Source organism: Dermochelys coriacea, chromosome 26, assembly GCF_009764565.3.
Source record: "Dermochelys coriacea isolate rDerCor1 chromosome 26, rDerCor1.pri.v4, whole genome shotgun sequence".
Lineage (NCBI taxonomy): Eukaryota > Metazoa > Chordata > Testudines > Dermochelyidae > Dermochelys > Dermochelys coriacea.
This window is the reverse complement of record NC_050093.1, coordinates 5,742,819-5,769,374: the sequence shown is the minus strand read 5'-3', so window position 1 is coordinate 5,769,374 and position 26,556 is coordinate 5,742,819. Positions and strand designations below refer to the sequence as shown.

Below are 26,556 nucleotides of genomic sequence, written 5' to 3'. Positions count from 1 at the left end.
CTTTTGAAACCTTTACCCAGGTCACGTGACTGGGGCTAGGCCATAAACTGCAGTCCCTTCCCAGCAGCCCTGGATATCACACCTTTGATATGGTGAGTGTGTGTAGGTGTAGGCTGTGTGCATATGGGCGGGAGCAGTGGTCTTACTTATTAAGGTGTGTGGAAGGATACTGTGTTTATATATATATATATATATATATATATATATAAAAGTGTGTGCATCAGTCAGAGAGTATATCGTGCTTATGATGTTTGTGTGTAGGTGTGAGCAGTGTCCATACCTTTGCATTCACTAATTGCCTTTGTCTCTTTACCTGCAGAACACAACCCCGGCTGGACAGCAGACTGAGAAAGCAGAGTTACCTCTGTGAAGATGAGATGTTGTGGTTTCTTCCCTGCAGTTCTCAGTAGAATTCCTACTGCACGCTCCTCTGAGAAGAATGAGATCTCTGCCTGTATCAAACACTGAACACCTGCCCACAGAGCGGCTGGTGGTGCTGATGGGAGAGGGATGCCTTTCCCTCTCACAACTGTTCTGTCTTGTTCCCGGTCTTCCTTTAGCATCTATCCTTCCCCTCTACACCCCCCTTCTCAATGCAGTCTCTTCCTCCCTCCCTGCCACTGGACAAAGAACGTGCATCTCATCCCATGCCAAATCCAGCTGAGTCCAAAGTATTCAAATGCCTCTGGGGAGGCCTAACTCTGGGAGTGAACTTCAGCAGCACTGGGGCGAGTCAGCCACATGGGGGAACTGCTGCAGTGCTGTGCAAGGCCGTGATTTGTGAGGGTTGGCCACTGGCCAGCACTGGGATCAGCCCAAGGAGTGACCACTAGGTAGAGCTCCAAGCTCGCTATTGTCTGTCAAGGGCAGCGAACATGCAGGGCTGAATTGTTACTAATGTGTATCCCCATAAGTGCCTGGGAGTCTGAGTCCTGGACCAGGCCCCCGTGGTGCTCAGTGCTGTACAAAAAGAAGAGAGATGGTCCCTTCCCCAAAGAGCTTACAAAACACATGCAACCCCTTAAAATCAATGGGCATGATGGGCATTCCCATGTTTTGATGGGTAGGATAGACCAGGGGCTCCCAAACTTTTTCTTTCTGAGGCTCACCCCAATATGCTATAAAAATTCCCTGGCCCAGCGGTGCCACCACAATTGATTTTCTGCATATAAAAGCCTGGGGCCCCATGAAGCTCAGGCTTTGGCTTCAGCCCTGGGTGGCAGGACTCAGGGCCCCGAACTTCAGCCCCACATAATAGGGCTTTGGCTTTCTGCCCTGGGCCCCAGCAAGTCTAATGCTAGCCCTGTTTGGCAGACCCCCTAAAAACTGCTTGTGGCCTTTCAGGGGACCCTGGACCCCTGTTTGAGAACTGCTGGGATAGAATAGGCAGGATTTAGATGCGGGGGGGAGACTTGGCTTCCCAGCCTACAGCAGAAAGTGAGTCATGAGCGTGATAGGGAGGAGAGGAGGAAATTCTCTCCCCACCAACCCAGCTCTGTTCCAACATGGGGGCAAGGAGTGTGCTGTGCCTGACTCTAGGGTGGTTCTCTTCAGTTTGTATTGCCATCTGCTCCCTGTGCTGGCTGGGGTTGATGGCTTGGACTACACAGGAGGCCAGACTAGGTGATTTAGTGGTCCCTTTGGGCCTCACATTCTGTGTGCTGTGATGCACTTTGCAGCATACAGTGTCCCAATTTGCTAAGGACTTTAAATGCACTGTATACCGCTCTTGGCCCTTTGGCATGACTAGTCCCACAGCAGTGCACAGTGGACTCACAGGGGCTTGGCTTAGCTGCCTGAACTCATTAGGTTCACCGGCCACTGCTTCTGCTCTCACATCCCTGAGGTGATGCTCCTGTAGGACCCAATTCTGCTTCTGTTGAAATTGATGGCAAATCTCACAGCAGGAAGAGGATTGTCCCCAACTTGCAAGTAGAAATAGGAAGGGAAGTGTATTTAAAGTGGTTAATATTGTTCTTTAGATTATGAAAACACGCACAGGCCCCCACTGAACTCTGAGCCCCATTGTGCCAGGAGCTATCCACACAGGGAGAGACAGTCCCTCTCCCAAAGAGCTTGTGCTGTAAAAAAGAGAGGAATTAGAAATGAAGGGACTTGCCCAAGGGCACCCAGTAGGTGAGTGGCAGAGCCAGGCCTAGAACCCAGTTCTATTGACTCCCAGTCCAGGGTCCGGGGCATTAGGTAATGCTGCCTCTCCGTTAAACAGTCAGGTTAAATATTTTGCCCTTTTGTGTGATGGTCTCAAACTCCTTTGTAAACATTAACATTCACTGCAGGTCAGTGTCGTTAGTCACAATACATAGACTAGGACGGAGGCACAGAGAGGGCAGGGCTAGCCACATTTTCAGCAGGCTGAGCACCCTCAGCTCCCCTCAATGCCAGCTGCAGTTGCATAGGCTCGAGGTATCTCAAGTTGGGTGCCAAAAATCTGAGGCCACTTTTGGACAAAGTGCCTGAGCTTCCATAGTGAGTTAGTGGCAGTGAAGAAGACAGAACTCGGTAGTCCTGGGTCCCAGATTCCTGCACTGGGTACTAGCTAAAACTTTCTTCCAGAGATGGGAATTGAACCCAGGAATACTAGATCCCCCTTCCTTTTCCTATCTGTTAAATAACATCACTTATCTCCTGTTTTCTTTTCAGTAACTGCTAAATTCAGAATTCCTCTAATTCCAATTCCTTACTCAATCATCACTGATGAGGGGGAAAGCCTGTCTCTTTAATAAATTACCTTTGATGTATTTCCCCCTTTGTTTTTCTCCAGGGTAGATAATGTCAGGATATACTTCAATTACACAAATGCTTGCAGGTTCATTTTAAACCCAAAATTTAGATTTTTTTTTTTGTAAAAACAGGATTTTAAAGCTACTAAATGCAATTAAAAAAAGTTTCTATTCCACAAAGAACTCTTTGAAAACAGTGGCTTTTTTTTGTTTCCCCCCTTTCATGGAGTGCAACCCCCACACTGCAACATTGGGCTCATGGATGAGAACGCAAAAGGGCAAGAGGCAAATCCAGTGTCATTGTCTGGGTAGTCTCGACAGGAGACAAACTGCATCCGTGGTGAAACGTTTAAAATGTAAAAGCTGAATGTCTCGAGCACTTTCCATTTTGATATCTTTAGGTTCTGATTGGATTACAGGAAAAGTGGTATTTTTGGAAGCTATTGGGCAAATCCTCAGATGGTGTAAATCAGCCTCCACCTATTGTTTCAATGAAGCTATGCTGATTTACACCCTCTAAGAAGCTGGAGGCTAATCTGGGTATTTTTCCCCTTTAAGTTGTAGCGTGTTGGCAAACAGATTCAGATGGTGAATTTCTTTCACATCTCTTTCCACACCTGTTCATGAAGTGGCCTGGTCTCTCATTCTGATTGCCACTTAGGAGAACTGGAAATCTCATTGATCCTTGTCCTGGAATTTCATTCAAAAGACTTCATTATATTCTTTTAGCAAGAGGTGTTCCAATGTACAGAAGTGCCCTTTGACAAGTCTGTTCCTCAATTCTTTCAAGTGGGCTTGCTGGAAGTTGGATATATTGTACCCTCAACAGGATAAAAATGAGAACCCTACTGGCATAATTTAGTGAGCGTAATGCCATGTGGCATCACGGGCCTTGGGGAGGTTAGTTTGACCTAACACGTTCTCTTTAAGAACTGGAAAGCTAAAATCTGGGAAGTTCTTCACAGCCAGTCACTGGGCGGAATTTGGTGTCTCCTGACATATCCATTTATTTATTTATTTAAGCTGTGGAATAAACAAGTAAACCTCTGAACGTCCTGAGATAGCAGTCAATTCTCCTCCATCCTGCAGCCGACTATCAAATAAAATAATTCATGTGTTTCTGTCCATTTTGGATAAGCCTCTCGGGATCCCCAGGCACTGCTGCTATTACGTGCTGCCGAATGGTACAGTGAGGTAAGAGGCTATGCTTTCTATAAAGAGAAAACTTTACACTGGGGAAAACTTTTGAAGATAATTGGAGATATCACAGGTTAAGCTCTTGGCTGTGTTTTGTTCTCAGCTGGCCACTTTTCTAATTCCTAAAGGTGTTTGCATTTAAACAAGGTTCTCTTTCGTTTTGATCCTTCAATGACGTTAAGGTGTTGAATCTACAAAGTGACGGTTGTGCAGTAAAAACGGAGGTAGGATGGTCTCACAGTTAGAGCAAGAGGCTGGGAGTCAGGACTCCTGGGTTCTGTTCCCAGCTCTGGGAGGGAATGGTCTAGTGGTCAGACCAGGGCCTAGGAACCAGGAGTTCTGGGTTCTATTCTCAACTGAATCTTAACCTCTGTACATCCATTTTCCTATCTTTTAAATTAGGCTTTTTAAAGAAGCTGCTTAACCACCTTGGGAAAGCATGGTGAGATTCTCTGCTGACAGATGCTATATAAATTCAAAGCATTATTAGTATTATTTATTAACTCACTGCAACATTGAAGCAAAAGACATATGTGAGCTAGTGAAGGGTTGCATTTGCATCCATACAGCTTAAGAAAGGACCAAGGAACATGAGATGTGTATGGAAAAGTCATTTTTATATACTTACATACATTTCAGATGTCATTCGGGGTAAATCTCCCTGTACTTGGTGTCCCCTCACCCCAGACTGCAGCATCAAATCCATTGCACAATGATTGGAAACTGACACCCATTAGCAGAGGAATAAAATGCACCCAAATGTGTTTCTGCAAAGCACAAAACAGACAGACGAGAAAGGATGGGGTCAGGGTCTGCTCTTGCAGCCAGGGCTGGAGGAAGCCAAAATCAGCCTCTCAGCTGGGCTGGGCTCTGTTTATTTTTCATGAGCAATGATGGAGAGTAGGAAGTGGTGCCAGACCCAGAGCCCTGACCCTAGTTCACAAGGCAGGTGCTTGATTATTATTATTATTGCTATTCATTATTTATATTACAGTGGAGTTTCCTGGCCACAACTGAAATCAGAGTCCCACTTCTCTAGGCCAGCAGTTTTCAAACTGTGGGTTGGGACCCCAAAGTGGGTTGCGATCTCATTTTAACGGGGTCACCAGGGCTGGCTTAGACTTGCTGGGGCCTGCTTAAGCCCCATACTAAGGGGTGAATCCTGCTCTTCCCATGGCTGCAGAGGGGCCCCCAGCAGTAGGACAGGTCTGGTGGGATTGGGGGAGGGGCTCTGCAGCGATGCTTGGAACCGTGTCCTATGGGAGTTCCATGCATGTGGTGGAGCCCAGGAAGCTGAGGCCCTAGGCTCTCCCGTGCTCATCCCCATGGGAAGCATGCATAAGGGCTGCTGCACCAGAGTCATCTCTAAGGGATGGCGCTGCAGCCTGGGGAAAGGATACCGCCCCAAGTCCACTTCCCTGTGGAGCTGCCAGGACCCAGTTTGACTGGTAGCTGGACTATCAGGGTGAAAGTGAGGCTCTTCCTTGGGTGAGTTTGTAGACCGTCTGAGGGCCAAGAGCTCCAGGAAGGTGATCCCTGTGCTTTCCCCACGCAGACGGGCTGCACCGTCCCCGTGACCCCTCCGTCCACTCCTGCCCGTCCTGCCCAGGTCCTGCCTGCAAGGATGCAGGGGATGGTGCTGTTCAAATGCTGGCTCGCTCTGTTTCTGCTCACTGTTGGAGCTGGAGGGGCTCGGAGTCCAGGTAAGTGGGGACTGCTCCAGGAGGGCGCTTATTCCAATACGCTGCCTAGGGCAATCCCAATCCCTACAGGTAAGTGCTGATGACTCCCAGGGTGTACCCCCATGAAGACCCCAGGCCCTACTCTCTATGCACAAGGAGGGGCAAGGGCTGGTACGGCGTCCCATAAAGTGAGAACCCAGGCCTTGCTATCTATGTACACATGCGTGGAGGGGACTTCCAGGGCTGTACCCCCTATGGGGACCCCACACCCCATTTCATGTGTAAAGACAGAGGGCCAGATCCCAAGCTGCTGTAAATCAGGGGAGCTCTATTGGCTTCAGTAGAGCTACCCCAGATTTACACCTGCTGTGGATCTGGCCCACAGGGTGGATTCTTTGCAGGGATGCTGGGGTGGAGCGAAGGGCCCCTGGCTCATGAGAGTCCTTTAGTATTTTGGAACAGCTGTGAAAAGTGAGCAGGCAGGGCATCATTTAGGATATATTTGCACTGCATCTGGAAAGGAATCTTCCAGCCTGAGTCACTGGTACGCCTGCTCTGCGTGGCCGTGGCTAGTCTGGCCCTTGACTCAGGCCCCTGGGGCTCCGGCTGCAGGACTATGACATTGCAATGTAGACCTCCAAGTGACCCTCCGGGGGAGGGTCTCAGAGCTTAGCCCTGCAGCATGAGCCCGAGTCAACGGACCCAGGCTCTAAGACTCAGCACCGTGCGGTTTTTTTAATCACAATGAAGACGCAGAGCTTAAGGCCAGAAGGGACCATTCTCTAGTCTGACCTCCTATATAGCACAGATCACAGGCCCATGCCACCTCCACGCTGAGCCCAACAACCAGAATTAGACCAAAGCACCACAGCCCCCAGGAGACCAAACAATTACGCGACGCAGGTGGAGAACAGGAGGGACCAAGGTGCGCCTCCCTTACCCGTTAACTCTGAGCTCGGCTGGCTAGCTGAGCCTCTGCTGGCACGGCAGTGTCCACACCGCTATTTGTAGCATGAGTCTGTCTGCCCGGGCTGGAGGCACACTCCCGACTGCAGCGCAGATGTGCCCTGAAAGGTCCCGGTGCAGGGGTGAGTCCTGAGAGCCGTTGAACACCATGGGCAAGTTGTTGATACCTTGGCACACGAGTCCCCGGGCGAGGGTGGGAGACTCCCCACTCCGTGGCTGCTGTGGAGATGGCGGTGGTGAGTGAGAGGAGGCAGGGAGCCAGCTGGGTCTCCGTGTTCTGTCCTGCAGGACTGTGCCCCCTGCACCTGCTCGTTGGCCTGGACGTCACTGATTACCAACAGTCCAGCCTGCACCAGTACCTGGAGGGCATCATCCGGGAGCTGTTCTCCCTGACCAAGGTCAGCTGCACCCAGCTCAACGTCACCCTGAGCATCCAGAGCATGGACAAGGGCGGCGACGTCCTCTTCCGAGCCTGCCTCTCCAAGCACCAGCATGACACCTTGCAGCAGCTGCGCTTGGTGCACGCCTTCAGGCGCTCGTACCTGAACCAGCCCTCCCTGCGCCGCCTCCTAGAGATGAGCCAACGCCTGCCAGAGAGTAACAAGGTAGAGCCGCAGCTGGTCCAACAGCTCTGCATGGGCACATCCTGCAGGGCAAGGACACTCTCTCAGCGGGCTCCCTTCCTCTGTTGGCTCTGGCCATTTAACCCCCTTGCTGCCAGCTCCCTGCTCAGCTCCCGTTGTTCAACCGCTTTTTCAAAGAGATAGGCTCCTAGGAGCTCAGCAGAGGTTTCACCTGGGTTGTTTGGCTGCCCGGGTCAATGGTACCTAGGGCATTTGGTGTCAGCACAGCAGGTGCATCTGGCTTGGGCAGAATACCTGCTCCATTGGGCAGAATAAGAGCGGCTTTGCTGCCACTGGGTAGTGTTGTGTGCTCCCAGGCTGGGGGACACCAGCTATCTCTGCCCTGGATCCTGCTTCCTCCACAGTGGCCTGTAGGCTGATGGGCCCCAAACGTTTCTGTGCCCCAGGTGCTGCTCCTGTTTACGGATGGGTTGGACGATGATGTGAAGAAGCTGGAGGAGATGTCAGCTGCTCTGCAGGTGCAAGGTATGTGGGTGGATCACACAACTTCCTGGCGACCAGTGGTCATATCTGGAGGGGAAGAGGTTTTCAGAATGTTAGCCTGAGCACAGTCAGACCTCAGGAGGGGATTGGGTGCAGGGGCATTGATGGAAGGCGGGGATCTTAGCACTGATTGAGCATGGTGTCTCCATTGCCCTCTTATCCCAGGGACTGTAGTCCTTCACTACATTGCATCTGGTTCCATGATGACACATTTTACCATTGCCCCATGGTGCTGATCTACCCTGGCATCATTCACCCCTCCCTTCTGAGGATCTCAAAGCACTTTACAAACATTTACTTATCCTTACCATCCCTGTTCGGTGGGACAGTGTTATTGCCTGCACCCTATGGATGAGGAAACTGAGTCATGGAGAGGTTGAGAGACAGACAGGAAGTCATGTGCCCCATGGTGCTAAGTCAAGTAACCCACACCCCGCTGCAATCATTAACCTGTGTCTCCACCTGCTCCGTATGCCACGCTGACCCCTGCTCTGGCCTCATTCCTGTCCTAGGCCAGCTTGATGCACTAGTGACTATTGCAATGAACAATGCTACCAACATGGAAGAGCTGCAGCTCATTGAGTTTGGGCGAAGGTTCAGGCACAGCCAGCAGCTGAGCATGGAGAGCCCCGAGATTGGCTTTGTTTTGGCTCAAGAGCTGGTAAGGAATGGCCCTTCCCAGCAGGCTGGCTCGTGGGCCCAGGGGTCTGACTCCTTCTAGCAGAGGGCAGAGATACTTGACAAGATGGCCAGGTGGGTCTATCCCTTGAGGCAGGGATACTGGCTAGCTGGCCCAGATGTCAAGGTTGCACGGAAGCTCCTCTGCTCTGAGCGAAAGAAGCCTGATGACTGGGCTTGTCTTCCCAGCAGTGGTCAGTCACTTGCTCTGTGTCAGCCTGCAGCTCCCCTGCACCTCACACGAGACCCAAGGGGACTTGCTCTCTGGGACATTGGGCAGAGGTCCCCATCCTGGCTGTGACGCTGACGCTCTGTCCCGCTGCAGCTGGCTGTGTCGGAGAAGAAGTGCTGCCACCCGTGCCCCTGCACCTGCATTGGATTGCCAGGCTTGCGAGGCCCCCTGGGTGCTCCAGGGCGCAAGGTAAAGCGCTTGCCAAGGGTCTCCGGTCCTGGCGCTGCATGCACAGCTGTCACAATCAGCCTTTGTTTTAGGTGGGGAGGAGGGTTGTGCTGTTCCCTTCCAGTGCTTTGGACCAGGCTCTAGCAGGAGTGTGAGGCTGTGTGTAAGACCTGGGGTTTGCCTGGCTCGCAGTCTGCACCCCCACACTCTCCATGGGATGACAAAGCTGGAGTTGTATGCTGGCCACTATCCACGTGCTGCATCAGTGTAAATAGTGACTCCTGCAGATGAGGCTCCAAACCATGTTTGGGCACAAACTGCTCTCCATGGTGTATCTGCACTAGTGGTGTGACACTAGCAGAGCTTCCAGTGCAAAAACACCCTGTGCAGATGAGCCTGAGGAAAGCGCTTGTTCCCAGCTACATGCCTTTTGCACTTACTCACTGGTCTGAGAAGTCAGGATGAGGCGAGATATTTGCACATCTGGATCTGCAGAGCATGGGGGAATGATATAAAGGCACAAGGGGATTTTTGTTTTCTAGGTTTCTGAGAAGAGTTTTTAATGTTCTCTTTCCCTTCCAGTTGGGATAAATCTCTTGGTGTCTCAAACTCCCATTCCTATTGGCCTTGCTGGGCCTATGTTGTCTGACCCAGCTGGCTGGTCCCTACACAGCTGGGACCTTGTTAACTTGGCCTCTATGTTGCCTGAGCTCTACCATCGGATGTTGTGTCAACTGGAGTCACCAGACATCGAAGCTGGTCTTAACCACTTAGTCATAGTGATTAATACTTAGCTCTTCCATACTGAGTGCTTTCCTCTGGAGATCTCAAAGCACTTTACAAGCATGATTGTTTTACTAATGAAGAAACTGAGGCACAGAGATGAAGTGATTTGCCCAAGGCCACTAGACTGCACTCTATCCCAGGGTTGGAGAACCCATGCATCCTGAATCACAGTACCTTGCTTGAACCATTATACACACTCTCTCAGAGCGGAGGTTAGAAACCAGGAGCCTCGACTCTCAAGGCCTCTGCTCTAACCATGAGAGAACTCCCTCCCCGAGTCAAGTCTAGAACGCTGGGGCTCTGACTCTCAAATTCCTGCACAGAGCTGGGAAGAGAACCCACATAGTCCTGATTCCTGAGCCCCTTGCTCTATGCACTAGACAACACTCCCTCACTGGGCCTAGAACCCAAGACTCCTGGCTCCCAGCCCTGTGCTCAATCCACTAGACCACTACAGTCCCGTCAGTGGAATCCCCGATTAGGCAGCTGCACACAGCACAGTTGTTACTCAGCCCAGACCCCCACCCCTCCCAGTTCTTAGGCCTCAGCACCACCATGTGAGCCAAAGAGATCGCTCTGAGCGAGCTGGTAGGAGCTGGGCAGAGCTTGCCCTCAGGTGCTTGCTTTAATTCTGCACTGAGGCTCCCGTGTTGTCTGGGGCTCACAGGCTGGGACTTTACGTCCTGCCGGGTCCTAGCATTCTGGGCACCAGGAAGGAAGTGAACCCTAGAGCTGATGCGGCTGACTGCTCCCCTCTGGAGGGCTCAAACTGGAAGCTAGTGCATGGCACAGGCTGTGTCCCAGGGGAGCTGACTTCAAATGTTCTGCTGTCTTGGCTCTAGGGGAGGAAAGGAGCCAAGGGGCTGGTTGGAGATCACGGGCACTACGGACACAGCGTGAGTAGAACTGCTGTCTGTTTCTGAAATCTACAAGAGAGGGGTGGCTGCTGCTGGGCTCCTTGACCTAGGGTGGGGCCCACTGTGTAGAAATGGGGTGTGTGGGATGTACCACACAAACATGGATCAGGGCCGATAACCTCTTTCAAGGACAGAGACGCTGTGCACAGGGTGGGAAGGCCGCTGGGCGTTGCCGTTGGCATATACTGGTGATCAGAGAGCTAGCCATAAAGACCCGGCCCCCTCCCTGCATCTTCGATCAGGACAGCATAGGGGCGGGGGCTCTGGCATAGCTTTGCCACGCCTGGTATGGTCACTGGAGTTTGCACACCTTATTTAGAGCTTGGCAGCAGCAGGACAGCTCAGAAACCAGAGCAATCATAAAGCCTGGGGATAGTGCTGGCGCCGACACTCGTAAGTGTCCCATTGGCTGAAGATAGCCCTCTCACCATCTGCCTCTAGCATCCCCTAGGCAGTGCAGGCTAGAGTTCCAGGGGCCAGAGGTGGAACAGATCAATCAGAGCCCATCTAATTCTTTCCCTCATGGGCCAGTGCAGGACTGTGCCCTGGAGATTCATCTATTCTGCTTCTAAAGTCCAAGTGATGGGCTCCCACCGCTTTCCATAATCACACTGGCCCATGAGTCCACTGCCCAATGGCACTGGACCCTCCCATGCTCACACTTGCCCCTTGAGCAATCGAATAGCATTCACTGCTAGGGAGTGTTTCCTGATACCCAGCCTGGATTCTCCTTAGCTCAGCTTTCTCCCATTGCAACTCCTGCTTGTACTCCCTAGACATTCCCCCAGCTAGACAAAGCTGGCTCTGGGGGACTCCCAGCCACTGGCCTTCATAGGGATGTATGTGTTGCCTATTTCTGAAGCCCCCTTTTTTACTGGAGTGCTTGAAGGTCTCTCCTTTCCAATCCCAATTTCAGGGGGAGCAGGGACTGCAGGGGCTCCAAGGAAGCTGGGGAACCCAGGGATGCCCAGGCCAACGTGGACCCAAGGTAAGATGCCAGATACAGCCTTGGCAGCCGCTTTCCCTTTGGTTCGGAGATTCCTCCACCTCACTGACTTTCTCTCTGTGTCTTGCTTCAGGGACTGCCAGGATACCCTGGAGAGCAGGTACAGAGGCCTCACTGTTTGGTGTGCGTGTAGAATCTAACAGGCAAATACCACGTATGTTGTAGAGCAAACCTTAAGGTTAGCATGGCAGGGCTCAGCTTCATGGCTCATCTGCACAATAGCCAGGCCTGCTAGTCATACCCTCTCCCTAAACGTCTCCCCGCACGTGGCACTCCAGGCACACTCCTCTGGGGCCAGGCAGTACAGGTGTACCAGGGGAATCTGCGCCATCCCGGGCAGATGGAAGGCCAACACCCCGAGCTGTACTGTTCACCAGCCTCCATATATCCACCTGCAAAACTGGTCGGAGCAGTGGGCCACTCAGTGCCCGGCATTTCCGTGGCGCTCCTAGCTGCGCAGTGGTGAATGGCAGGGGAGGAGGGACTGGACAATGAAGAGCAGCAGGGGAGGTGGCTCGTGGCTCGAACAGGAGGGGAGGTGTCCACAAGGCATCCTCTCTGCCAAGATGCACAATGTTGAGAAGGTCTGGCCCTAACGGATGTGGCCAGGAAGGACACGAGCTGCTCCTGGGCTTGCTGCAGAGTGCATGTTTATTCAAACAGGTCCCAGGTAGCATCCAGGACTAAGACAACTGCAAATCTCTTTCCAGGGAGCTCCTGGGGAAGCTGGATACGATGGCATCCCTGGGGAGAAGGTGAGCTGCCCAATCGCATGTCCTGCAGCAGAGCCGGGCAGCCCCAAGCCCCTGCGCCACGCCCTTTGGGCCACGCTCACTGCGTATCCCCTGAAACAATCCACCCAATTAACCTCCACAGCTCCTGGAGAAATGACAATCCTCTGCCAGAGCCGAACCCCGGCTCTCAGGGGTGAATTACACCAGCCTCCGCTGCTGGAGTTAAAACTCCAAGCCAGAGCCTATGAAATCCGTGGCCAGGCTCTGAGTGAGCTCTGGCTCATGCCCTCTGTCCTCTTGCTGGTGTCTCCTGGCCTCTGTGGGACAGACACCACAGTGGGCACTCGGTCTGGAGCTTCCCCTATCCGGGGCAGAGGGTCGTCCCCGAGAGCCATTGGAGCCCAACTATCAATCGTTTGAGCTCCCCAAGGGAGACTAGAGGGCATCAGCAATGACTAAAGCACAGCGAGGGTTGAGCCCTATCCTGGATTCTCTCGTTCCAAGGGGGAAGCCGGCCTGTCTGGGAATCCCGGGACAAGAGGATCCCGCGGGAGGCAGGTGAGTGGGCAGCAAGGGTGAGCGGGTAAAGAAGCCTCGGGAGGAGGAGACGGTCCCGTGCCCACCTCCCCCGGCCCCATAGCATCATGACCTCAGACCCCTGATCCAAGCATCACCCCACTGTGTGGCCCAACTCACATTGTAATGCTGCTTCCCAAAGAGCCACTCATCTTCAAATGGGTCCCCCAACAATGCGGACTCAGCAATAGCTTCCTGCACTTCCTGACCCTTCTGACGTTCTTCCCTGCTGGCTCCGTGCTGCTAATCTCTTCCTCCTGCCTTGATCCAGGGGCGGAAAGGCTCCCGGAGTCTCCGTGGTGTCGCAGGGCCTCCAGGATCCCCCGGCAACACTGTAAGTGTGGGGGAGAATTGAGGGGAGTTAGCTCTTGCAATGCAGACCCTGTGGGCAGTGACTCCTGTCTGCTCACTGGCCCTGGTGTGCAATGAGTTCAGCGGGTCTCAGTCTAAGTCCCAGAAATCACCATGGCATTTGGCACTAATTGGCCCACTGGACGGTAGCCTCAGTGGAGAAGCCAAGGGCTGGCTGGGCCACAGAGGAAATGGGGTGATTTCAGAGTCGTGCTGGGGCTCACTGGTGGAGCAGTGTAAGGGAGAAGTTTGTCCTACTGTTGCCTATGCCTAGTGGATACATACACAGACCTTCCCCCTACCCCCCACCTCGGGCAGGAAACCTGCCCCTTCCACCAGCGCTCAATTCGCCCAAGCTGTCTTACCCAGCAGAAAAGTAAAGAGCGAGGGAAGGCTGCAGCATGCACAGCTGGGGTCCCTGGTGGGCAAAGGGGACGTGTTAATCCCAAATGCCCAGCTTCAGAGACAGCATCTCCTGTGCCATTCCAGAGAGGCACCAACCAGGGGCCAAGTGGACATGTCCCCCACACTGCCATTTGCAGCCAGATCTTGCTCTAGGCAGAGAGTCTGGCTTCGAAGCCTAAGGGGAGAAATGAATGCTGAGTTCACTGGCAAGGAAGGGGATGGGACAGCGTGTGGGCTCACCCCCTCTGACTCCATGCTCCACAGGGAAATCCTGGGAGAAGCAGCCCCAAGCATGGAGCCCCCGGAAGGAAGGGCAAAAGAGGCACCCAGGTAATGGCAATGAATCCATCCCAACTCTCCTAGCCGTTAGCGACTCCAGACAGATGCTCCTAGACAGCCCTGTTTGCTGCAAGTCCAGATAAACAAAGTGGGGCAGCTGTAGTACCCTGGGCCATGATCCGCCTCTGGTCCAGAGAGCTTGCAAGCTGAACTGAACCAGACCTGGGCAGTACTTGGCTGGGAAACCTGTAAAGAAAATGCAGGGTCACTGCACTAGCGATTCAGTAGGGAGGGTCTGACGAGAGTGCTGCTAGCAGTAATTGCTGCAGGATCAGATGTTTCAGTGTTGCCAGGCAGCCAGCAGAAAGAGGTAAGGCTGGAGCAGGAGCCAGAGCAGTGTGTTGGCCCAACTAGCAATGGGAATGCACCCAGTCATTGAGCAAACAGGAGCCTGCTTCCAATACCTGCCTTGGGATCACCTGGGTGAGTCCTTGCCTGTGGATTGGCTGAACCCTGGTTGAATGGCATGGGGCCTATCACAAGACTGCAGGTAATTGCTTCTGACTCATCACGCTTGCTGGCCCAGGGATGACTCATCAGGTTGAAGCAGGTTCAGGCTCAGAGATATCACAGGTGTAAGCCAGAGATCCTGCTCGTTAATGGCTGGTCATAGGGAGCCTCCTGGAGCTTTTGGTCAGAGTAGAAATGTTAATGCTGGCCAAGCCCATGGGTGGGAAATTGTGTCCCACCATTTCCCTGGTGCAGGGCATTCATCTTCCCTTCCCGGCCCTTGCTTGGTGTATTGTGGTGCTGCCAGGCTGTGTTTGATGGCAGGTGAATGGATTTTTCTCAGAGGAAACTGCACAGTCTGTTGCTAGATTTGCAAAGGTTCAAGGTGGCGTGGCTAAGGGAGATCAGTGGTGTTTGTGGAGAAGGGGAGTTCTCTGGATAATAATGGCAAGGTATTTGCTTCCCCAGGCCCCTCCATCCAAGAGGAAGGGGTTGCTCCTGGGAAGGCATGCAAGGCCTGTTAAATGGTGCAGTGGGGTCGGAGAGCCCCCTGGAGACCAGGGGAGCCAGTTCTCCCCTTGTACCCCATCCACACCAAAGGACAGTGCTGATTTTTGCACAGGTGTAAATGGCAGCACAAGGCAGCGCAATGAAGAATCAGGCTTCGCGTAAGGGGCTGGGAGAGAAAGCTTGCTGGGGAGAATCTCCCTGTGCCTAACGAAGGAAGAAACCCAGGGGAGCTGGCAGTGTGGGACCCCTGCCCAGTCTGCAGCCCACCCCACTCGGGGTCTGCAGGGGATGGTGAGCTGGTGCCATGGTCCTGCTGCGATCGGACCAGAAGCTGGACACTTTCATCCTAGGCCATTTCTCACAGCTTTGTTCTGCTTCTCTTTCTGTTCCCTTCACCGAACAGGGGGCCTCTGGTCCAGAGGGCAGCCCTGGGCCACCTGGGTCACAGGGCCCAACTGCAGATCTGGTACGTTTTGCTCTCATCCTGTGCGGGATGTCCAGTGCCGGTCCTAGCCCCCTTGTGCCCTGAACTTCCCCCAGCCCCCAATGCCTCCAAATACTGACCGTTAGCAGGTCACTGAGACCTCAGCCCCTAGCCAGGTGAAGGTGGGCAGCTGGCCCCTTCCCTAGCATGTGTGTCTGACATCAAGGCCCAGCTCCTTGTTCCATTTCCATGGGGCAGGGGAGGCTGGGAGGGACTGATCTGTACCTTGTACAATAAAGCCATGAAGGTCCTGGAGTATCTGAGCTGCCATCCGCTTCTGGAACCTACTTCCTGTCTGCTGGTATAATTGCAGGCAGGGTCCCCTCTTGGAGAGCCCCTCCCTGTCTTTACCTATGCCATGAACCCTCCTGCCCCATGGAGGTCTGTCATTACAGAGCTGGGCAGAGCTCCTCACTGGGCCCTAGATTTCAAAGTGGGATCAGGGCTGTGAAAATGGCACCCCAGGAGCTGGGTGAGAGCTCCCCCAGGCTACCCAGCCCCCAAAGTCTGGCCCTGGGATCAGAACTGGTTGTTGAAACCGTCTCTCTTAGTATCCCAGTGTTTGCCCAAGGCCACTGGGCTGAGCAGCGAGGGCGGGGGTAGCTTTGGCCTCCAGCATAGTGTGAGCCTGGCTGGGTTGTGTAGTAAAGAAACAATGTGTGTCTTCTCTCCAGAGCATATGCCTGAAGGGGCAGAAAGGAGCCCAGGTGAGAAGTGATGAGTCCCTGTTACCCGCCCACGGGAGGGAAATATCCTTAACCTCAGTCTGCAGATGGGGAAACAGGCCCAGAGGGCAAGTGACTTCCCCAAGATTACAGCAAGTCCGGGGGATTGCTGGGGCTAGAACCCAGGCTCCCAGTTCCCCTCCTCTGACCGGGTGGTAATGAGCTACTTTGGAGGAGTTTTTGTTTCTTCCAAAAGAAGAAATTCTAGCAGAGCCAGTGGGTCGTTTTCCACCCCAGGTCAGGCTAGGTTGGCCGGCTTTAGGGGTGGGGAATGCCCCAACAGAGTCCAGGCTCAATGCCTGAGCTGTGTGGCAGACCCAGTCCCTCTGGAACCCGGTGGATGGAGTAGCCTAACAAAGGCCATCCCAGCCTGTTCAGAGCGAGCTGCCTGCCTTTGGGACTCGCTGACTTGGTGCATCCTGGCTGCAGGATGCCCCCAGAGGGAGGGGTGAGACACTCCAGTCCCTCATCTGCATCCAGACTGACCCTTCCTGGTCTCTCCATAGGGCAGGAGGGGCATCGCAGGTGCCCCAGGCACTGCTGGGGAGAAGGGCTACCAAGGTGCGGCCAGCTGGATCTGCCCGCGGGTGCCTGCCTTGGACAGTCTGCCTGGCCTTGCACCTGGAGCATCTACATTTCCCCTCTGCTGCTTCTGTTCCAGGGGCTGCGAGGTCTCAGAGGGACAAAGGGCATCGTGGGTCACCCAGGTTGCCGTGGAGCTCAGGTGCCGGCTCTTGACTTCCCTCACTTTACAGCTGGCCAGAGATGAGGACTGTGAAATGGGGGGGGCAGGGGTGCTTCTGCTCAGTTCCCTCCGGTGCTGAGATCCATCCCTTCATCCCCCAGCCCGAGTGGGGACCCAATGGTGTTAGAGGGCAGAGTGTCTTCTCTGTGGTTTAAATGGTTGCCTTGCATTGTTCATGTTTCCCCGGGGACACACGGGTGTTTGCTGCAGGCTCCAGGGCATGGCTCTGACAGTGATGAGCCTCCTCTCCATAGGGCCCTGTCCCTGCTGGAAAATGGTCCGTCTTGGTAAGGACTGCCCTGTCCATGCCAGCTGGGGCTCTAGTGACATGAGCTGCCAGGCAGCACTGCCCTGCCTGTGCCTCCTAGCGGTGGGTCCTCCTTGCATCTCCCAGCCTATCACCCTAGCAGGTGGAGTGAGCTGAGCTAGTTGTTGGGCATTGCCCCAGGCATTATATTAGTTCTTCTTATGCCAGGGGGCTGGATGGTCCTGGCACCCGAGGCGTTTTTGGAGCTACCTTTGTCTTTTGCCTAGGGGCTTTCTGGAGATGTGGGCTCCCCAGGAAACACTGGCCCCGCTGGTCCCCAGGGTGAGAAGGTCAGTGAGATCACGGTGTATTGCGTAACAAGGGCACGCTGCAGAAATCTCCGTGCAGGTTCTCTTGACTATTGGGAGTGGCTCTGTTTGAAAGAGCCCTGCAGAGCCCTTGCCTGGTGGCTAAGAATGTGGCCCCTGGCCCAACGAGTGTGTGGGGGTGAATTAATTAGATCTGGGTTCAGGTGGGGAATCCTGTGAATTTCTCATTCCCACCACTGAAGGTTTGCCTGGGCACAGCATCCCCTTTCCTCCCCTGTTGGTCCATTAGCACTTCCCCTGAGCTGGCAGGCTTCTTTTCTTCCAGGGGCAGGCCGGAGCAAGAGGTGAAAAAGGAGACACAGGGTCTCTGGGGCCCAAGGGGGCACCGGTGAGTTGGGTGTGGGGAACGTTGGCATTGCTCTGGAACAGGTGTATTTCTCATGGGGCTGGACTTGGTCAGCCAAGCATCCGAGAACGGGAGCTCCTGGCCAGAGGCCACCGCGGATGGGAGCGAAGGTTCCTTCCTCTCCCTTTCAGGACCCAGCTGTTCCCCTTTGAGACCCAAATGACTTGTGGGATCTCTATTGGGAGTCCCCTCCCAAATGCATTGCAGCCACTCAGCACCAGTGCAGAGGACCTGAGTGTTGGGTGAAGATGCTCCTGGTATGACTGTGGCTGTCCCTTAAGGAGAGGATGCATGAGAAAGAAAAGTCACCTACATTCCTGGTCCGGGGTGCCTGGGAGAAGATCTCCAGGGCACTTTGCAATATGGTCCCATCCTGCCAACTTGATTGTCCCCATGCAGACCCCAGCAAACTGGGGAAATTCACAGGACAGGCTGGCACTTTCAGGCTGGGCTGGGACAGAGGTACTGTGGATATGCAGGTCCTACAGTAATTACGTGTGTTTTCTAGGGGGACAGTGGATGTGATAAACGAGGATCTCCAGGGAGGAAGGGCTCAAAGGTAATCACTGCTGCCGGCAAACCAGCAGCGTTCGCCCCACGTGGGCAGAATCCATTCTCCTCTCCCCGCCCCCTTGCCCTCCGCACTTCCACTGCTGAGCCTGATTCTGGTCTCATCGACACTGGTGTAAATGAGCAGTTGCTCCACTGAAATCATGAAACCAGCAGCCCTGAGCCTGGAATTCTTCAGTTTGCCCTAAACGGTTTCAGTGCAGGGGAAGCTGTTCCTATGTGGGGCATGTAAGGAGCTTTAGGATCCTACCAGCTGAAGGCCACTGCGTGGGCATAAGGTGCTTTATTCCAAAGGCTTGGGCTGGTGATGGAGAGATTCACAGAGAAGCCCCATTGGCATTTTGGCTGCGGGTGGGAGCTGAGTTCCAGCCTCTCCATGGTGACCCCCCTGCAGCATTAGCTTTGCCTGCTGCCCTGTGATCCAAGGGCCCTGCCGGGATCCATTCCCTGGGTGCATTCACCTCTCTCCTGCTTTCTTCATAGGGGTCCCACGGAGGCCATGGAGACCCTGGTGCTCAGGTGAGTGGAGAGCCAGCGATGCCCTCTTTGCTCAAGAGCTGCTGCCATCAGCCTGTGGCTACAGCAGGAAGGTGGTGGCTTAGCATTGTCGTTTCATGGTGACTGAGTCAGGACTCGGGATAACTACCCAGGGTCCGGCAGTGCTTCCGTGTTATCTGCCAGCTGCCCATGAAAGCTTATGCCCTACTAAATTTGTTAGTCTCTAAGGTGCCACAAGTATTCCTTGTTCTTTCTGCAACTCTCTGTCGCTCAGCACGGGCAGTGGAGGCAAGGTTAGCATGGAGGGCATAGGGGACCGGCAGGGATCTCTCGGGGCAGACTGGGATGCACATGTGTGAGGGGATGTCCCTAAGGGACAGGCAGTGGCTTCCTCTCCCTCAGCGCTGGTGCCTGATCCTGCCTGTCTATTGCCTTCTATTCTCAGGGTGAAAGAGGTGACAAAGGTAGCAGGGGGGACAAAGGCTGGAAGGGCCTGCGTGGATCCAGGGTGAGTACAGTGCTGCCATGGCCTCCGAGCCAGGTCAGGCTTCCTTCTCGGGATGGATCCAGCACATACCCAGTCTGCCATGCCACAAAAATGCCCATCTCTTCCCTCAGTGCAAACCCTAATGCCTGCCTGCTGTCTTGTTCAAAGCTAGTTTTGCCATGCAAACCCAGCTGGTCATATCTGAGCAGCCAGCACTCTCCACAGGAAAGGATCTCTGACCCACCTCTGCTCAACACGCCCATCTCCTGCTCCCAAGTACAGCCCTAAGGAGGGGGGCCCTTTGCCCTGATTGTAGGTGCTAACACGGCAGCCTAGGCTCTGGAATGGGGGGATGGGGAGGAATGGCACCTCCTGCTGGCTGAGTTTGGCTGGTGGATCTCATTTGTTCCCTGCCTGTGATGCATGGAGCTATCCCCAGAGGCTGTTTCTCCTATACGCTGTTTTGTGCTGACCTGCAGGTTTGTATTCTCTAAAACTGCCCCCAATCTTTCAGGGGCCACTTGGGAGAAGGGGAGACCAAGGGCTGCATGGAAGCATGGGACCTCCAGGAGAGATGGTAGGGTCTTGATGCATGGACTTCTTGGTGGGATTGAATTTGGAGAGCTGGGGATATGGGTCTGGGGGCACAATCAGCCAGTGGCTGTGTCTGGGCTTATATAAAAGGTATGGATGATTTATTTTGGCTATTAATAACCCAGCTCTTCATGCCGAGATAAGGGTCACCCAATTTCATGCTTCAGGGCATAAACTGATTACCTGCCAAGGTCAGGAAGAAACCCATGTCCAGCATGGCTCTGATTGGTCAGGTGTACCAGAAGTATGTTCCTCTGAGGAACTGGATATAGGCCGTTGCCAGAGGCAGGAGACTGGCCCTGGTGGGAAAATGCTCCCATTCAGTAGGGTAAATCTTATCTGCCTAAGTGGGTGCTTGGTGTGCATGAGAGAAAGTGTGTGCGTGTAATGTGTGTGGTGATTTCACTGCTCTGAGTCCTCTGATGCTTTCTCATAAGGTTTCTCACTGCCTTTTCATTCTCTATTTTTCTTTTCTGCTTCAAGGGTCTGAAAGGTTTACCTGGAGTTCCCCTCTTTACGGTAAGGGGTACTTCTGTTATGCAGTGTCTCGCTAGCTTGGCTGTGTGCCCGTTAGGTGGGTCAAGAAGGGCGTGTGATGGCTTGAGGGGAGTGCTGCCTCCACCATGTACAGTAGCCTCTTCCCTCTAGTGCTCCCTGCCATAAGAGGTTGCTATTCACCCTTTAAATCCACACCAGCTACTCCTGACTCTCTCATCACTTGCTGGGGGACAGCTGGCTCACCTTCCGTGCTGATGCATCTCTCTGAAGGCCCAATCCAGCAGGAGGAGAAGCTGTGGAAATGGCTCTCCTTTGAGAGACAGGATGGAGCAGTATTTAGCAGGGATCCTCCAGCACAGCCAGTTGTGTGCTGGGTGTTTGTGTCCGCATGAGCTCCTCCTCCCCTGCGGGAGCTGTTTGTGGTGGGGGATGGAACCCAAGAATTGCCCTGCACGCAATATGAGTGGATCAAAGTCTGAAAAGGCAGCAGACGGTACAAGGTCATAGTTTGAATGATCATATGCAGGCGAAGCTTGGTTTATGGGCAGAATATGGGTAAGTACCACCCAGAAAGTTGCCCCCTGGTGGAAATACCCCAAGGATATAAGATCTTATGTTAGTTCAGTCCTGTGAATGACTTCCATCCCTTTGACAGAAGGAGCTTGCAAAAGACCTAAACACACAGAGAAACTTGGGTCTAGTTGGGTCTATTCCATCACAGCCTCTGGGGTCAGCTCAGTGGCCCACAGGTCTCCCTCCCTGTGTCACTTGGGAGAGCTGGGGAGGAAGAGGGGGAACCCCATTGGCCAGGAAAGAAAAGGCAAGGAACAAAACTAGAACTGTCTCAGCTTCCCACTCTCCCTTCCAGCCCTGTGAACTCATTGCCTCCCTCCGAGAGAGCTGTGGTAAGTGTTCATTCAGTTCTACCTGCTTTGTGAGGAGCTCACAGAACAGGGGATGGGAGGTGCCCTAGTGAGAAGCATAGGGAAACCAGTAGCATGAACAGACAGAGGGGTTGGGCGTTTCGGCGTTACAGATGGATATGTTGGATGGACGGACAGACGGATAGATGTGGCAGGGACAGAGGGACATGCTGGGTGGGTGGATGGATGGACAGTCAGATGTAGCAGGGACAGATGTGGCAGGAACAGAGGGACATGGAGGGTGGGTGGACATGCCAGGGACAGGCGGATGTGCTAGGTAGGTGGATGTGGCAGGGACATTATAGGATGTAATGGCTGGTTCATCCTGTCCCCTGCCTGGCTAGTGGTAGTAACTGGCTCGCTCTCTGAATGGGCAGCGCTGCCTGCTAAGGAGGAGGGCTCTGTGCCCCTCCAGTGCACAGCCCCAGGGACAGACGCCATGGCATCTTTGCTTTTTCCTTCTCTGTGCAGACCCCGACTCCCTGGCCTGCCCGCTCTTCCCCACCGAGCTGGCCTTCGTGGTAGAGAGGTCCGCCAACATCACTCCCACTGAGTTCGGCCGGATGAAAGACGCCCTGGCCTTCCTGCTCCGGGAGCTGCGCATCTCCCAGGGCAACTGTCCTACCGGGGCCCGTGTGACCCTGCTGTCCTATGCCTCCACCCCCACCTACCTGCTGCGCTTCACCGACATGCAGCAGAAGGGGCCGCTCCTGCGGCTGGTGGGGGACCTGTCCTATGTGCGCTCTACCCAGAGAGGCCGCCTGGCCGCAGCAATGAGGTTTGTGGGCTGCAATACCTTCAAAAGGGCGAGGCCAGCCTTGCTGGGCAGGAAGGTGGCGGTGTTCCTAACCAGCGGCCGGGGCCAGGCCCAGGAGGGCATTGGCAAGGTCGCCCTAGAGTATGTGGCCCTTGGCATCATCCTGGTGGTGGTAACCTTCAGCCCCCTGCCTGGGGTGGAGCAGGCGTTCCAGGTGAGCGGGTTGGGCCAGGGTACAAGACTGGTACCTCCCTTGTATGGGGCCAGCCATACATTACATAATGCTGGGGTGTTTTTTTTGTGATTTCCCACCCACCCCCAACCCACTCGCGCCCTTGTATCACTGAAACAAACACACTGTCAGGTGACATAAAGGACCCATCCACCCCCTATTGCATAATGTAACTTACAGACAGCTCCTACCCCCACTGTGCCGAGGGGACCCAGTGTGAAGTGCTGGCACAGCCCATGCTGTGCCCTCTTTGGTGGCTGGTCCACGGCAGGACAACCACCTACTAGAGCTACCAGCTCAAGTGGGGGAGTACTGCACTGTGGTGCTGGAGGTCCTGAGTTCCTGCTGGCAGCCCATGGAGATGGGGGATCTTCAGGGTTATCCCCTCTAAAACACTGTCCTCTGGGGTAAACTGGCTGCCTCCCCTTTTGCTAGTGGCTTTGGCCAGGTTGTGACGCACTGGCTTTGCACATCTCATGGATGTTTGGGGATATGTTCGCGGCCTGATCTCTCAAGAACGTCCCCCAGGCTTGTGCCCTGGTAAATAACCGCCTGGCTCGGGGTTGCAGGCAGCCCGGCGAGAGCTGTCGCTTGCACCTCTCCTGATTGACATGTGCAAAATCTCATGTGTGGCTGTTGGCAAAAGGCAAGATGCCTGTAAACAAACAGGAGGCCCCTAAGGCCAGGCCTGTGCTGTGGCACCAGGCTGGAGGACTGGATGGGCAGTTCCTTGGCTCTTCCCCACTGCCTGACTGGGTCCGCTCTGTGAGTGCGGAGGAAGAGTCTGCTCTCCCAGGCTGGGTGGTAGCTTTGTGGCTCTGGAGCCTGCCCCCTTGCACTCCGTTTCCATCACGGCCGCTGGGCCAAACCACCCCTCATTTACACCCTGTCCGTCTGCCTCTCCTGCCAGATGGACGAGACATTCAGAGTGGTCCAGCTGGCAGCTGCGGACTCGTCCCGGGATGTGGAGGCACTTCGGGAAGCTGTGTTCTTCTGCACGCTATGCTTTGGTAAGGGGCTTTGCTGCTGCTTCATGGGAGTTTTGGCTTGAAGAGCCTAAGAATCAGTCTATATGGCAACGAAAGACCCGTGGCTCGGCCGCAGATGACTTGGGCTCAGGCTGCGGGGCTACAAAATTGCAGTGTAGATGCTTGGGCTGGAGCCCAGGCTCTGAAGTCCCATGTCGGGGGAGGGTGTCGGAGCCCAGGCTCCAGCCCAAGCCCAAATGTCTACACGGCTATTTTTTAGCCCCTGGAGCCCAAGTCAGCTGACCCGGGCTCTGAGACTCAGTGTTGCAGTTTTTTATGGCAATGTAGCTGTACCTTCGAGGACCAGAGGGAGTCCTGGGGAAACTGAGATACACCTGCAGACTCTGTTATTTCCCCATGTCCTAGAGGCCCTTCTCCAGAGCTCCCCCTTTCCTTTCGGCTTTGGCCAGCGAAGTTCAGCATCTTACAACTCCAACCTGGATATATAGGGTCTTTCCCAGACCCCTCTTACCATGCTGCTGTTGAGCTCATTGCTGTGAGACAGGAGCAGTGGAAAGTGCTTTGGGATCTTTGTAAGAAACACCCCCAGCGCACGCATGCTGCAGGGGGAGGCGAACCCTTCCCCGCCCAAGGTTACTGCCAGTTTTCCTGCCTGATCCCATATCTGGTGATCAGTTAGACCCTGAGCATGTGAGCAAGAACCAGCCAGCCAAGCACATGAGAGAGAGAATGCTCATTGACATCTCAGAGCCCTGGCCCACCCCCGTGTAGTGTCCCATCTCCAGCCATGGCCATCCACAGACTGATGGATTTGTCCTCTCCTCCACAGCTAGGGTAGTGCTAGTCTCTCTATGTCAGAGAGATTAAGTGACTTGCCAAAATTCTCCCTGGTAGAGCCAGAAATTGAACCCAGATCTCTTGAGTCCTATCCCAGAGTCGTAACCCACAGACCACCCTTCCTTTTCCCCTCTACGAGTGATATCACAGTGGATAGCTTCCTGCTTGTGGGCATATTTCAGCTGTTGCTTCAGGAAATATGTATGATCACTTTCTGTCTCTCCCCCGTCCCTCCCAGGTATGTGCAAGCCTGGGAACTGCACGAAGGAGCCCCTGCTGCAGAATCCGCTGGGGCTGGACCTGGATTTGGCTCTGCTGGTGGATAATCCCCCCCTCACCCTGCCAGTCGGGAGCCTGGAGAAAGTCACCCATCTCTTCAGCAGCATCCTGGACCATTTGAAGATCTCCCCTCGCCCTGAGCGGCCTGACAGTGGTACCAGTGTCTCCCTGGTGCTGACAGGGCCCTCGAAGGCTCACCTAGCTTCTCGAGAGGTCTTGTGGGAGTTTCCTTTCACCCAGCATGGCTCTAGAGAGAGGATCAAAGAGCATCTGCAGGCTCTCGCTGGTTGCCAGGGAGGCAGCGATGCCGGCCAGCCAAGCCATGGCATGGATCCTGCGCCAAGCATTCTGGGAGAGCCCTTCACACACGCTACGGGTGCTCTTTGCTGTAGTTACCAGGGAAACTGACCTGTGGGACCAGAAGATGTTGCCAGAGCTGTCCCGCTTTGCCCAGTGTGGGGTGTTTGCCATGTTCATCCTAGCCCTGGGCCCAGAGGGGACTGGCAGGCAGGAAGGAATCGTGCCAGAGTTGCTGGCTTTCCCAGCATGGAGATACCACTTCTTGCGGCTTGGCTCAGTCCAGGAGCCGGAAATGGAGTATGCAGAGAGGATGGTTCTGGGGTTCCTGAGGAACCTGCTGGGTGAGTGACAGCTGGGGCTTGAGGATGGGGGGAATTCCCATCTGCCATGGACACCACAGCACAACCACCTCCTCCAGCCATGGCACTGACTGCAGCAGTCACGGACAAAGGGAAAAGGAGGGTTTGTCCAATGACCCATCAGCAGGGACTGCCTCTGGGACCTCCTGCCCCACAGCATATGCTGCTATACCTTGAGCTGAGGGAGTAATCCCCGCTAGCTGGTGGCAGTAGTAGGCAATTATCTTCTATATGAAACAGCCACTAGAAGGGCCTGTGACTCGCATAGCCTTTGTCCAAATGTAACACACTGGCTTTCTGAGTACTCCAGGATGTAGAATCCAGGGCTGAATATAGAGGGGAGGCAGTGATCCTCACAAAGTAGGGGGCTGGACTGGCTGGGAGGCAGAACGGAGGCCTTGCTCCTTCTCTGCCTGATTGTTGTGCTTTACAGTGGAAAACCGACGGCGTCCCCTGGAAAACGCCAGCGCTCGGTGTCAGATGGAGCTCTCCCCCACCAATCCTAATGATATGCCTCCACCTCCAGTGAGCCCAGATAGGTAAGTGGATGACGCACATTGTTTCTGCCTTCCTAGACCCTCTTCTTAAGTGCCTGGAACACAGCAGGGGACTGTACCCTGGCCAAGCTACCCTATGGCTGCACTGCAGGCTGGAACCCCTGCATCTCTGCACTCATGACAGCTGGTGCAACTGGCTAGCCCAATGGCAAACTCTTTTCCTCTACTGCTGGGGAAAACATGGTTCTCCAGGTATGGCCTCTAGTCCCCAGCCAGCCAGGTGAGTCAGCAGAGCACCCTCCCCAGATCGGCTGCGCCTAGGAAGTACTGGCTCCAGGAAGCGGGGGCATAAGCAGAACACAGGCTGGCATATTAAGAGGCAGGAGCTGCAAGCGCAGAAAGAGCAATGCTTAAGTCAGTGGGGTCCTGGGAGGCAGGAGGCTGGGAGGATGCAGGAGTATCTGCATTCCTTACTCTGCACACACCATTTCTGGGGGGTGAGGCTGCATTCCAGGCTCCTGGAATTTTTTCATTAATACAGTGAGACGCTGTATTAATGGGTCACTGGGGTTACTGGAGGCGGCCAAACACCTGCCCAAAGCTAATGCTGGTGTCCTGTACCAGGTCATGCTGGTCCTCTCTGTCTGGGAGGGTTCAATAGCACTATCTTTGTGGGATTTCAGTACTTGCGCGGTATTCTCGGAGGCAGCTTCCAGTCCAGATCTGGGCCTGGAAGTATCATCTGAGTTTCTGACCAGGCCTTTCAGAGACACCATTTTCAGAAGCCTTGCCAGCCAATCTGGACCGATCACTGAAGAGCTGATTGCTTTAATAGGGTCTCCAAATCTGGTGCTGAGCCTCAAGATGGGATGGAGGCCACCACCATCAGCCTCAGTGAGGTGAGAGGTGTTGTGGAAGGTGGAGATCCGTGCTTC

General features: G+C 54.2%; 1 protein-coding gene and 1 long non-coding RNA gene across 6 annotated transcripts; one reads left to right on the top strand and one right to left on the bottom strand.

Moving 5' to 3' along the window:
• Positions 1–5,497: 5,497 nt before the first annotated feature.
• LOC119848550 (collagen alpha-6(VI) chain-like) lies at positions 5,498–24,991 on the top strand. 5 transcript variants are annotated; one of them, XM_043503062.1, is made up of 27 exons: positions 5,498–5,641; positions 6,875–7,191; positions 7,617–7,695; positions 8,226–8,374; positions 8,717–8,812; positions 10,420–10,473; positions 11,411–11,482; positions 11,574–11,600; positions 12,211–12,255; positions 12,739–12,792; positions 13,082–13,144; positions 13,831–13,896; positions 15,269–15,331; positions 16,024–16,056; positions 16,581–16,639; positions 16,732–16,798; positions 17,354–17,416; positions 17,721–17,783; positions 18,310–18,360; positions 18,855–18,890; positions 19,315–19,377; positions 19,871–19,933; positions 20,434–20,469; positions 21,317–21,353; positions 21,843–22,342; positions 23,271–23,370; positions 24,425–24,991. In XM_043503062.1, the coding sequence occupies exons 1-27, from the start codon at positions 5,563–5,565 to the stop codon at positions 24,871–24,873; spliced, it is 2,784 nt and encodes a 927-aa protein (XP_043358997.1). In that variant the 5' UTR covers positions 5,498–5,562; the 3' UTR covers positions 24,874–24,991. The 5 variants fall into 5 exon arrangements, with proteins under 5 accessions (XP_043358997.1, XP_043359001.1, XP_043358998.1 ...); XM_043503066.1 differs by having other exon boundaries at positions 21,843–22,149; positions 24,425–24,727; XM_043503063.1 differs by lacking the exon at positions 16,581–16,639 and having other exon boundaries at positions 16,736–16,798.
• On the bottom strand, positions 10,434–14,339 carry LOC122457552. Its single transcript, XR_006277126.1, has 3 exons — positions 13,807–14,339; positions 12,931–13,142; positions 10,434–12,345 (listed from the first exon to the last, which is right to left on the bottom strand). It is a non-coding gene; the product is annotated as an uncharacterized LOC122457552 (long non-coding RNA).
• Positions 24,992–26,556: the final 1,565 nt, after the last annotated feature.